Here is a 12,930-nt window from a genome sequence, read left to right as displayed (position 1 = left end):
AAATTTCAAGTTTCTATGACATTGGGAAGTGAGAGAATTAGATTACGTATGTAAAATTTGGACGCTAATTCTTGTGCCAAATTTCATGTTTCTACGACATCGGGAAATTGGAGAATTAGTGGCGAGTCAGTAAGTCAGTGAGGGCTTTTGTTTATATATATAGATATGCTGTGTATGGGACTTTGGAACTGAGAAATTGAAGTCTTCTATATTAGAATAGTATAAAGGTTTTACATTTTCCCGAGTCAAATGGGAAGCTTTGGAGACAATATAAGGAAGTGTCATATCTGTCGAACCCCTAGAAGTAAAGGGAACCTTTGGAAACAGGATGAGGGTGTGTCATGCCTGTTGGTCTATTGGAGATGATACTCTATTTTAGCATTGCTTGACTCCCCCGGTTGCTGGTTCAAATGAGTTGATTTCCCAGTTATGTTACTGGTAACATGTAAGCTGTAATTCATTCTCTACATACAAATAATAAAGGCTGTGCGGATTTAGTCCTGTCTATTACCTGGTGATAGGGGGGGCTGATGGTCCTCCATCATGACGTCCTTGTACAGATCCTTGTGTCCTTCTAAATACTCCCACTCCTCCATGGAGAAATAGACAGTGACGTCCTGACACCTTATAGGAACCTGACAACACAATGATACCATCATCACCCAAACATGTAATACCACCATAGCGTTACTGTATAATGTCCCAGCATTCCCAGCAGCGTCACCTTTCCAGTCAGCAGCTCAATCATCTTGTTGGTGAGTTCTAGGATCTTCTGCTCATTGATCTTCTCCAGTATCAGGGGGCGAGGTGGAGGCCCTATGATTGGGCTCAGGGGTCTTCCCCATCCATCAGACACCGGGTCCTGACAGCCATCACTAGAAGTCTTCTTCACTACCGTGTAATCCTGTTTATGGGGAGATACATCCATAAATATCTCTGCAGACATTTCAGGAGTCCTTCATGTCTCCAGTTACGTCCAACAGTTATTAAGTTACTCAGCACGTGTGTTTATTATTTCTGTTGTTTTACTCCATCACAGTGGCAGAACAGCAAAATTATAGAGTTCCAGATCCTTTAGTTGATAGACATCAATGGAACCAAAACTTTATTGCCTTATAATTGGTCTGTTGGTCTCCACTACCAGAAAAACAGTACAAAATTATGTAATGTTGTGGTACGAGGACAAGAGAAAAAGTAATATTTTAACAACTGCTATTGCTCTCTGTTATGAGCCAGAAAGCTGTACGACTGTGATGTAAATGCAAACTGCCTGTGGACTTCATCCACTTTAAAATTATGCTTAAAACCTACAACCTCGCCCTCCATCACACCAAACAAGTCGACTTCACCCCTCTCATCTCCTCACTATCCCACAACCCCAAACTACTCTGACACCTTTCACTCCCTTCTTACCCTCATAAAATAGGCCCCCGTGACGGACCTCAGTGCTGGAGAGCTAGCCACCTACTTCAAAGAAATATTTTTTAACGATCTGTAAAGAATTCCCCAAATATTACACAACAATCCCAGATCCCGGCCTTTTCAGCACTGCATCCATCACCCATTCATTATCTGTACTCGAACCAACAACAGAGGAAGCTGCGCACCCCACCACCTGCGCTAGCCACCATCTCCCCTAACACCTCCTCCGGTCCCTCTCCCTGGCTGTCATTACCCACCTCACCACCATCCTCAGCTTCTCTCAGTCCTCTGGTATTTTCCCCTCCTCATTCAAACATTTCATCATATCCCTTCTTCTAAAGAAGCCGACCCTTGACCCGACTGATGTTGCCAACTACCGACCTATCTCTAACCTCCTCGTCATCTCCAAACTACTTCAACGCCTGATCTCCTCCTGCCTCACCCACTTTCTCTCTGACAACTCCCTCCTCGACCCCTTCCAGTCCAGTTTCCGTCCCTCATCTCCATACCAGTAGCTGGCACTAACATATTCCCCAAAGAGGACGCCCGCTGCCTAGGGATTACATTGTGCTCGACCTCTCCTTCACCCCCCACATCTAATCTCTGGCCTGAACATGCTACCTGCACCTCAGGAACATTACAAAAATCTGGCTGTTCTTGACCACGGACACGCTAAGGACTCTTGTTGTTGCCCTCACCCATTCCAGACTCCATTACTGCAACTCACTGCTTATTGGCCTTCCCCGCACCAGAATCTCCCCTCTCCAATCCATACTAAATGCAGCAGCTAGACTCATCCTCCTGTCCAGCAGTTTCTCGGACACCTCCACACTATGCCAGTCGCTGCATTGGCTGCCCATGTATTACAGAGCTCAGTTTAAACTCATCACCGTGAATTACCTCTCTCTTGTCCACACATCATCCAGCCCGCACACTGTGCTCTGCCAACTTGGTCAGACTAGAAATCCCCCTTATACGAACCTCCCATGCTTGCCTCCAGGACTTCACCAGAGCACCACCGACCTTATGGAATGTTGTACCCTAAGAAATCTGGACAATTCCCAAAGCATGAAATTTCAGACGTGCCCTAAAGACTCACTGTTGCAGCCGTTCTGAGGCCTGCACCTTGCTTGCAGACCAGACCAGGTTTTGGGTGTGCCCTTGCTTCTCCAGGAGCTGAGGGGTGTGGTAGCTGCAGGAGTAATGTCAGTCAGCACCTGGTGCTGAGTAGCCTGGCTCCTACTTAAACAGTGCCAGCATTATCTCCTGTGCTGGTCAAGCACTTCAGTTGCCTTTGAACAGCAACGGAGGAACACATCTTGGCTGAAGCTCTCCATGCTAGCTAAGTTCTTTTCTGTTTTGTTTGGTTTTCAGTTTCGCCTTTCTTTTGTGCTAGGGCTCCCTGATAGGGAATTGTTAGTGGCCCAGGCACTTGTCAGAGCGATCGGTCCGTCGAGTAGGCAGGGCCCCCTCCCTTGTTAGGGGACTATAGGGAGAGAATTTCCCCATAGTTTTTTGTTTCCTTTGCACAGTTGTGCCTTTTGTTTGTGTTATTGAGGTTGCACGTCCGGAGGACGCAACAGATTGACCAGCCCTTACCTACTCAGGGAGATTCTGTGCAGTTAATATTAATCCCCTTGAGGTTTTGTCGCACCAGCTCTGCACGCTGGCTGCGGAGGTCGCCGAGATTAAACAGTGACAACGTGCGCTGTAGGTTCCCAGCAAGGAACCAAAAATTGAGCTACCGGACCATTTTTCTGGTGATAGGCAGAAATTCGGATCCTTTCAAGAGGCAAGTAAGCTCTATTTCAGACTGCGTCCTAGCTCTTCGGGGGACGACGCCCAGAGGGTTGGCATTGTAATGTCCATACTGCAGGGGGCACCACAGGCATGGGTGTTTTCATTACCCCCGACGTCTGAGGCTCTGACCTCAGTGGATAACTTTTTTGCTGCTTTGGGTCTTATTTATGACGGCCCCGATAAGATAGCGGTGGCTGAGGGAAATATCAGACGTTTGCGACAGAGATATTCCACTGTTGAAGATTATTGTGCTAAGTTTCGGCGTTGGGCAGCAGAAATTCAGTGGAATGACCCTGCTTTAAAGAGCCAGTTCCATTGTGGTCTGTCCAATGAGATCAAGGACGTACTGGTAGGACATCCAGTACCTCGCAGTCTGGATGAGGCCATGTCTCTGGCTATTAAAGTTGGGAAACGGATCAGGGAGAGGCATCAGGAACTGTCTACGGATCCCGACCTCCTACCTACAGGTATGGAAGAGCCCATGCAGCTGGGGTCTCTAGCTGGCAGGGTTAGGAGGAGAAGGACGGTACAGTTTAATGGCCGATGCTTTGTCTGTAATCGTACAGGTCATATGGCTCAGTTTTGCCCACGTCGTAATGCTCAGTCGGAAAACTAGATGGCCTGGAGGTTAGAGGGAAGGTTCCTCTAGGCCAGCCATCTGATTGCTTGGGTATCCTCTTCCAGGCTGGTACTTCCCGCTGAGATTCGTTGTAGCAGCGTTGACAGTCCCATATGAGTCTTTTTGGATTGTGGAGCTAGTATTAATTTAATACATCAGGAGACTGTCAAACGTTTAGGCTTAGAGGTGAGTGCTTTGGATTTTCCCATCCCGGTGTCCACCATTGATGCAGCTCCACTATCTCAGAGAAATCTGAGTTTTTGTGTACCTAATGTCCATTTAAGGATTGAGCTGTTCCCCTCGGAATGTATAACACTATATGTCATGGAATCCCTCCCTACGCAAGTAGTCTTGGGGTTGCCCTGGCTGTGCTTACACAACCCAGTAGTGGACTGGGAAAAGGGGAACATTGTTAAATGGAGCCCTGGTTGTCTGTCCGGTTGCATTTCTGCTGACATAGCCTCCATTCAGGCAGAGGAGTTGCCTGAATTTATAGCTAACTTCTCTGATGTGTTTTCCCAAGAGGGGGCAGACAAATTACCACCGCACAGAAAGGGGGATTGTGCCATTGAACTTCTCCCTGACTGCAAGTTCCCCAAGAGTCGCATGTTCGGCCCCTGAGAGACTGGCGCTCAAAGATTATATCCAGGACAGCTTGAGAAGGAATCATATACGACCATCTAATTCCCCACTAGCAGCTGGTTTCTTTTTTGTAAAGAAAAAAGATGGCGAGTTACGTCCCTGTGTTGACTTTAGGGAATTGAACAAAATCACAAAACGCAATCCATACCCTCTCTCCCTTATTCCGGATCTGTTTTCGCAGTTGAATGGCTCCAACTGGTTTCCGAAACTAGACTTGCGCGGGGCATATAATTTAATCCGGATTAAGGAAGGGGACGAGTGGAAGACTGCGTTTAATACCCCAGATGGGCATTTTGAGAGTCTGGTGATGCCTTTTGGTCTCACTAAGGCCCCTGCGGTATTCCAGTCCTTGATCAATGAGGTTCTCTCTTAATTTGTGGGCAGATTTGTACTAGTATGCTTGGATGATATTTTGATCTTCTCTCCGGATTTTGAGTCCCACGTTTCTCATGTTCGCCAGGTCCTCCCAGCTTTGCGTAAGAATTGTTTGTTCACCAAAAGAGAAAAGTGTGTGTTTGCTGTACAAGAGATCATATTTTTGGGGCATATAATTACCCACGAAGGGTTCAAGATGGATCCTGAGAAGGTCCAAGCGGTGCAGGATTGGGTCCTACCAGAAAATGTGAAAGCCTTACAAAGGTTCTTGGGGTTCGCCAACTATTACTGTAGATTCATTAGGAATTTTTCGGTGATAGTTAAACCTCTTACTGATATAACTAAGAAGGGGTGCTTTCCTACTAAATGGTCGACGGAAGCTATGCAGTCATTTTAGAGATTGAAAAGGTGTTTTGCTACTGCTCCGGTTCTGGTACAGCCAGATTCTTCCAGGCCCTTTATTGTTGAGGTCGATGCTTCAGAGGTGGGGGTTGGAGCAGTTCTATCTCAGGGAACGGAGACATTGCAAGATCTCCGCCCGTGTGCATTCTTCTCTCGTAAAGTTTCGTCTTCGGAGCGAAATTATGACATTGGGACAGGGAATTGCTGGCGATTAAATGGGCATTCGAGGAGTGGCGTCATTTTCTAGAGGGGGCGCGACACAAAGTAACGGTTTTCACGGATCACAAAAGCCTCATATATCTGGAATCTGCCAAGAGACTTCCAGACAGGCACGCTGGTCGCTTTTCTTTTCCCGTTTCAATTTTTTTGTTACATATCGTCCAGGTTGGAAGAATGTGAAGGCCGATGCTCTTTCCAGAAGTTTTCTTCCAGTGGTTTCTGAGGAACCTCCTGCCCCTATCCTGTCTGAAGGGGTGATGGTGTCGGCAGTGTCATTAGAGTTTGAGGAGCAAGTCTGTAAAGCACAAAATTTGGCCCCATCAAAGCCTGCGGCTGGGAAGCTTTTTATTCCTGTTCACCTAAGGTTACAGGTGCTGGCCGAGATTCACAGTTCGGTGTTGGCCGGGCATCCGGGGATTAATAATACCCGTAAGTTACTCTCGAGAACCTATTGGTGGCCGTCATTACGACGGGATACGTTCAGTTTTGTTTCGTCATGTGAGGTGTGTGCCAGAACCAAGTCATCCCGCAGTCGGCCAGCCGGTATGTTATTGCCGCTGCCTATTCCTAAGAGACCATGGACGCATTTGTCCATGGACTTCATTACGGATTTACCACCTTCCGAGGGCAACATGGTTGTGTGGGTCGTAGTGGACCGGTTTAGTAAGATGTGCCATTTTGTGGCACTCCCCGGTTTACCTAATGCCAAGACGTTGGCGAGTTTGTTCATTTGCCATATCGTTAGACTACATGGTTTGCCAGAGAATATAGTCTCCGATCGCGGCGTACAATTTGTTTCTAGCTTTTGGCGAATAGTCTGCTCTCGTTTAGGTGTCCAGCTTTCGTTTTCCTCGGCACACCATCCTGAGACCAATGGGCAAACTGAGAGGTGTAATCAGAACCTGGAGCAGTATTTACGTTGTTATGCCTCGGAAAATCAGGAGGACTGGTCGAAGTTCTTACCACTAGCCGAGTTTGCTCTAAACAACAGACCACTGGAGGCTACGGGGACTTATCCGTAGTTACAGAAGAACAGTGTTCACCCATGTTTTGGCCCCCTATGCAAGAGGGTTTTGGAGGTACCAGGAGCAAATGAGTTTTGTTCCGATATTGAGGCCGAGTGGGCGGAGGTCCAGAAAAATTTACAGCGATCTGTTCGGCACAGCAAGCGAGTTGCAGACAGTCACCACTCTGAGGGTGCGGGATTCTGTGTTGGAGACTTGGTGTGGTTGTCTACCAGAAATATAAAACTCAAACAACCATCCGCTAAACTGGGCCCGCGATTTATCGGTCCGTTTAAAATAATTGAGAAGATTAACGCGGTGGCCTTCCGGGTAGAAATTCCCAGCACGATGAAGATTAACAATGTGTTCCATAATTCTCTGCTCAAAAGATTCATCGATTCGGGGAATGACTCACCACCCCCAGCTCCTGTGCTAGTGGATGGGGAGGAGTAGTTTGTAATAAGTCGCATTCTGGACTCCCGTCGAGTCAGGAATTCCTTGCAGTACCTGGTGCACTGGCGCGGTTATGGCCCAGAAGAGAGGTCATGGGTTCCTGCAGCAGATGTTCATGCAGATCGTCTGGTAAAAAATATTCACAGATCAAACCCTGGTCGTCCTGGTCCTAAGGGTCCTGGGGCCCCTTCTAGAAGGGGAGGTACTGTTGCAGCCGTTCTGAGGCCTGCACCTTGCTTGCAGATCAGACCAGGTTTGGGGTGTGCCCTTGCTTCTCCAGGAGCTGAGGGGTGTGGTAGCTGCAGGAGTAATGTCAGTCAGCACCTGGTGTTGAGTAGCCTGGCTCCTACTTAAACAGTGCCAGCATTATCTCCTGTGCTGGTCAAGCACTTCAGTTGCCTTTGAACAGCAACGGAGGAACACATCTTGGCTGAAGCTCTCCATGCTAGCTAAGTTCTTTTCTGTTTTGTTTGGTTTTCAGTTTCGCCTTTCTTTTGTGCTAGGGCTCCCTGATAGGGACTTGTTAGTGGCCCAGGCACTTGTCAGAGCGATCGGTCCGTCGAGTAGGCAGGGCCCCCTCCCTTGTTAGGGGACTATAGGGAGAGAATTTCCCCATAGTTTTTTGTTTCCTTTGCACAGTTGTGCCTTTTGTTTGTGTTATTGAGGTTGCACGTCCGGAGGACACAACACTCACCTCTTCAGAGAAGCATACCAACTCCCCTGATTTTAGTCCCCTGCCCCCATATCATACCATCGAGTCCTGACTGAGCCCCCCCCATGCATCAAAAGCGCTGCAAAATATGTTGGCGCTATATAAAGATTATTATACTATTATAGACTTTGCTGCTATTTCAAAATGTTTCTATGCACATAGGATATAACTACTGGATACTAACTTTTCCCTTAGCTGCGTTAGTGAAATGGATATGACTCCATGTTCTATCTTATGTAATATAATAAATCACGGTTGCATCTCACAACCAGCAGCACACTGTCTGCCGCACAGTCAATCCAAAAATAACATGTCAGCACGCAAAGCTTCCATAAAAAAATCTTTTCTATATGTTATTCATAACAATTAAAAATATGTTACAGTACAACAGAGACGAGTCTCCAATGTGCAGCAAACAGGCAGAAGGAAGGCACACAACATATCAAATTCATAGAATTAAATATATGCTCAAAAATGCATGTTTGCAAAATTATATATGAACAAACATGACACATCAAGCATACAAAGCATTGAATCTATACGTATAAGCAGCAGTACATAATGTATAAATCCTTACCACCTGTACCCCAACACGTGTTTCGCTCCAAGCTTGCTCAGGGGGTATAATTGATAAATGAAATGGCTGTTCTTAAATAGCAGCTGATTAGGGATTATTACTTTGGTAATGCACTTTTTTTTGGGGGGGGGGGGGGGGATGTCTGTACAATCATTTAATCTTTACAACTCTATCTTGGTTTTTACAACTTCGAGATAATAAGAACTGACCACCAGGAGGACGATTTACTATTCTGATTATGTGTCTATAAGTGAGTGTCCATGCAATCATGCGACCTAATCAGCTGCTATTTAAAGTGATTAGTATATCATCCTAATTGATAGTTTGATTGACTTCCTGGTTTCTGGTATTTTTCTTCATACTTATTAAAACTGTATATTTCTCAGCTGTTGCATTCAGTGCATACCTGATCTAGTATTTACACAATAATTGGTTTACGGGTCCGTTAATACACAGATTTGTGTATATATGGTTATGTTGTTTTGGTGAAATCCAAGTCAGATACGACTAAATTGTTGCATGATGCTTCATCATCTATCCCAGTATGCCGTATATATGAATCCTCCGCTCTCAGACTCAGGGTTAGAATAGACAAAGGACAAGTTGGGACCACCTTACGTGGGTGTAATCAGAGGGCAGTGGATGGCTCCTAGGAACCTCCATCTTCCTAGTTAGGTATGACAACACATTCCCTAGTGGTTAGCTCAAGTTGGCATATTCAGATTTTGTTTGTTTCTTTTGCCCAATGGTAATAAATGAATTCTAATAGATTTAAATGGTTATAATTGAAGCATTTGCACTTATAAAAAGTGTTGCCTGTCAATCAATAAACAGATTACTTTGGATCACATCTCATCCTGTGTGATTTGACATTAATCTCCTGAGCTCAGCTTACATCTAACTAGAAATATGGACCCTAAAAAGCAAATTGCATAGAAATTATCTTCCTGTTTCTTAGTTTAAAGTATTAACCAATAGTTCTGAAGCTGTGAATAAGCCAGCCTACTTGGTGTAAAGCGGTGGGAACTTCTTTGTCTAGTCACTCACAGATCTGGAATGGCTGAATTCCCTCGGAGTCTGTGTGCACATAAATAAACTTATCTTGTACTACAATGTGACATCAACCCCAGAATCTCTCACCTCTCCTGTAAGCTGGAAGAGTATCTCTAGGGTGAGGGTGAATATACTCTCCGCCATCTTGTCCCGGTTCCTCTCCATCCTTGTCGGGTCAATCAGGAGAATTATCTGATATAGAAGATATCAGCCGAGGACCCTGAATGGGGAGAAGACGAGACAATGTAACATCATACAAAACCCGCTATAATAATACAATTACTGAAATAATTTCATTCCCCAAAGCTGAATTTCCCTACTATTGGGGATTTTCTTCCTGCGTCAATTTGTGAATTCCAATCACTGCTGATGCTAACGATGTCTTTTGTTGGGATTTGCTGCAAGATTTCTTGGATGTCAGCATAGAATGTTTTGATTTGTTGACCCCTTAGGTCAGTGGTGGGGGCATACATTTGTATTACACATATGGCGCAGGGGTTTTCTATTGATGCACATGGTTATGATTCTATCACTTATGGCACAGAAACCAGGGTCAGCTTATCTAACCTTTTTCTGTGCGATGAAGGCGACACCATTCCTTCATTTTAATTTTAATTAAACTGAAATCCCCGCTGGTAAAGTTTCCGTTCCCCGTCCAGTGAAGCTCACTGATCCCCAGGAAGTCAATGTTTAATCCTTGCATTTCATCCTTTATAATGTTCATTCCACATACGTTCCATTTTCCAATGTGATGCATTTTAGTAAGGCGCAGGCAATCTCTTTCGCCGTAGGCGACACCAGCAGGCCGGCCCCGGGATGGGTTACCTCTGTCCGCATCACAAATTCCCGAGTTACATGAAACATGCTGCTGCTCTTTCCCGGTAACACGACAGGTGCTTTTTAGCCCACTGGGAGGGCCCCTCGCCCCCCTCCCAGCACCATATCTTCAAACGTGTTCTTGAAGTCTTTTGGTGATTTATACTGAAGTAGAGACTAAATATCCTTCAGCCAAGCATCTGGAAATGGTTCAGCCAGACACAAGGGCCTTTAAAATGGCGCCACCTGTCTCTGGATGGTGGACAATGAAACAGCTGGAGCTGCTGACGCTTGTTGGACGATCTGACAATCCTCACCTCTGGTGGTCTGTAGGGGGCGTCCTGAGCCCAGTCACCTTATGTGCCCTCACACATCCACTGGTCGCAACGCCTCCTAACAGTCTGGTCAGACGCTCCTCTCCACTGGTGGTCTGTAGGGGGGTCCTGAGCCCAGTCACCTTGTGTGCCCCCATCCACTGGTCCCGACACCCCCTAACAGTCTGGTCAGAACAGCCTAGATTGTGGACGATTCATTGCTGCGACCATCCAGCTGCTCACATCCCAATAATGCGCCCTTCTTAGACTTATATATATATATATACTAGCTGATATACCCGAGTTAATTTGGTACTGGTGTTTATCTGGTGTTCACACGGAAAATCTTATGAAGTGGTGGTTACTTTAGAGATACCGAGGAAAAACATATGTTCACCATTTTGCATAGTTCTCTGCGTTACCCAGGAAACACCACGGGAGGTAACCATGCAACGTTTCCTTTATATAAAATGACATCAGGAAGTGAGAGAATTTGATTACGTATGTAAAATTTGGACGCTAATTCTTTTGCGCATAGAATTGAATAATCGACTTGGGACCCATTAGCTTTTCCTATTTATGACAATCAATGCTTGTGCCAAATATCCCGTTTCTATGACACCGGAAAGTGAAAAAATTACATTCCGCACGTAAAATTTCGACGCCAATTCTTTTGTGCTAGAATTGAATAATCGAGTTGGGACCTATTAACTTTTCCTATTTATGACATAATCAATGCCCGTGCCAAATTTCATGTTTCTATCACATTGGAAGTGAGAGATTTAGATTCCGTACGTAAAATTTGGACGCTAATTCTTTTGCGCATAGAATTGAATAATGGAGTTGGGACCCATTAGCTTTTCCTATTTATGACATAATCAATGCCCGTGCCAAATTTCATGTTTCTATCACATTGGAAGTGAGAGATTTAGATTCCGTACGTAAAATTTGGACGCTAATTCTTTTGCACATAGAATTGAATAATTGAGTTGGGACCTATCAGCGTTTCCTATTTATGACATAATCGATGATCGTGCCAAATTTCACGTTTCTATGACACCGGAATGTGAGAAAATTAGATTCCGTACGTAAAATTTGGACGCTAATTCTTTTGCGCTAGAATTGAATAATCAAGTTGGGACCCATTAGCTTTTAATATTTATGACATAATCAATACTCGTGTCAAATTTCCCGTTTCTATGACACCGGAAAGTGAAAAAATTACATTCCGCACGTAAAATTTTGATGGCAATTCTTTTGCGCTAGTATTGAATAATGGAGTTGGGACCCATTAGCTTTTCCTATTTATGACATAATCAATGCTCGTGCCAAATTTCCTGTTTCTATGACACCGGAAAGTGAAAAAATTACATTCCGCACGTAAAATTTGGACGCTAATTCTTTTGCGCTAGAATTGAATAATCAAGTTGGGACCCATTAGCTTTTAATATTTATGACATAATCAATACTCGTGTCAAATTTCCCGTTTCTATGACACCGGAAAGTGAAGAAATTACATTCCGTACGTAAAATTTGGACGCTAATTCTTTTGTGCATAGAATTGAATAATGGGGTTGGGACGACATTAGCTTTTCCTATTTATGACATAATCAATGCTCCTGCCAAATTTCACGTTTCTATGACACCGGAAAGTGAAAAAATTACATTCCGCACGTAAAATTTCGACGCCAATTCTTTTGCGCTAGAATTGAATAATCGAGTTGGAACCTACGAACTTTTCCTACTTATGACATAATCAATGCTCCTGCCAAATTTCGAGTTTCTATAACACCGGCAAGTGAGATAATTAGATTCCGTACGTAAAATTTGGACGCTAATTCTTTTGCGCATAGAATTGAATAATCGAGTTGGGACCCATTAGCTTCTCCTATTTATGACATAATCAATGCTCGTGCCAAATTTCACGTTTCTACGACACCGGAAAGTGAGAAAATTACATTCCGTACATAAAATTTGGACGCTAATTCTTTTGCGCATAGAATTGAATAATCGAGTTGGGACCCATTAACTTTTCCCATTTATGACATAATCAATGCTCGGGCCAAATTTTAAGTTTCTATGACATTGGAAAGTGACGAATTTAGATTACGTACGTAAAATTTTGACGCCAATTCTTTTGCGCTACAATTGAATAATGGAGTTGGGACCCAATTACTTTTCCTATTTTGGAGATAATCTATGCGTGTGCCAAATTTCATGTTTCTACGACATTGGGAAGTTGGAGAACTTTTGGCGAGTCAGTCAGTGAGTCAGTCAGTGAGTCAGTGAGGGCTTTCGTCTTTATATAAATACTAGCTGATATACCCGGCTTCGCCCGAGTTAATTTGGTACTGGTGTTTATCTGGTGTTCACACGGAAATCTTATGAAGTCGTGGTTACTTTAGAGATACCGAGGAAAAACATATGTTCACCATTTTGCATAGTTCTCTGCGTTACCCAGGAAATACCACGTGGAGGCAACCATGCGACGTTTCCTTTATATAAAATGACATCAGGAAGTG

At 44.5% G+C, this 12,930-nt stretch overlaps 1 protein-coding gene and 1 pseudogene across 5 annotated transcripts in view; both read right to left on the bottom strand.

Annotated features, from left to right (window-relative positions):
• Positions 1 to 12,930, bottom strand: part of LOC136624527 (zinc finger protein 502-like) — a 71,647-nt pseudogene that overhangs the window by 10,503 nt on the left and 48,214 nt on the right.
• Positions 1 to 12,930, bottom strand: part of LOC136624352 (zinc finger protein 585A-like) — a 188,413-nt gene that overhangs the window by 174,581 nt on the left and 902 nt on the right. For 3 of the 5 annotated variants that reach the window (XM_066598300.1, XM_066598297.1, XM_066598296.1), the window contains exons 2-4: positions 9,366 to 9,498; positions 725 to 904; positions 512 to 635 (exon numbers count right to left, since the gene is read on the bottom strand). The exons of 1 other annotated variant lie outside the window; for it this stretch is intronic. In XM_066598300.1, coding sequence (XP_066454397.1) covers positions 512 to 635; positions 725 to 904; positions 9,366 to 9,443 — 382 coding nt within the window. In that variant the 5' untranslated portion in view covers positions 9,444 to 9,498. The remainder of the gene's footprint in view (positions 1 to 511; positions 636 to 724; positions 905 to 9,365; positions 9,499 to 12,930) is intronic. One more of the 5 variants, XM_066598292.1, reaches the window with a different exon arrangement.

This window comes from Eleutherodactylus coqui, chromosome 4 (assembly GCF_035609145.1).
Source record: "Eleutherodactylus coqui strain aEleCoq1 chromosome 4, aEleCoq1.hap1, whole genome shotgun sequence".
Classification (NCBI taxonomy): Eukaryota; Metazoa; Chordata; class Amphibia; order Anura; family Eleutherodactylidae; genus Eleutherodactylus; species Eleutherodactylus coqui.
The sequence above is the reverse complement of the archived record's forward strand: the minus strand, read 5'-3'. Positions and strand labels throughout refer to the sequence as shown.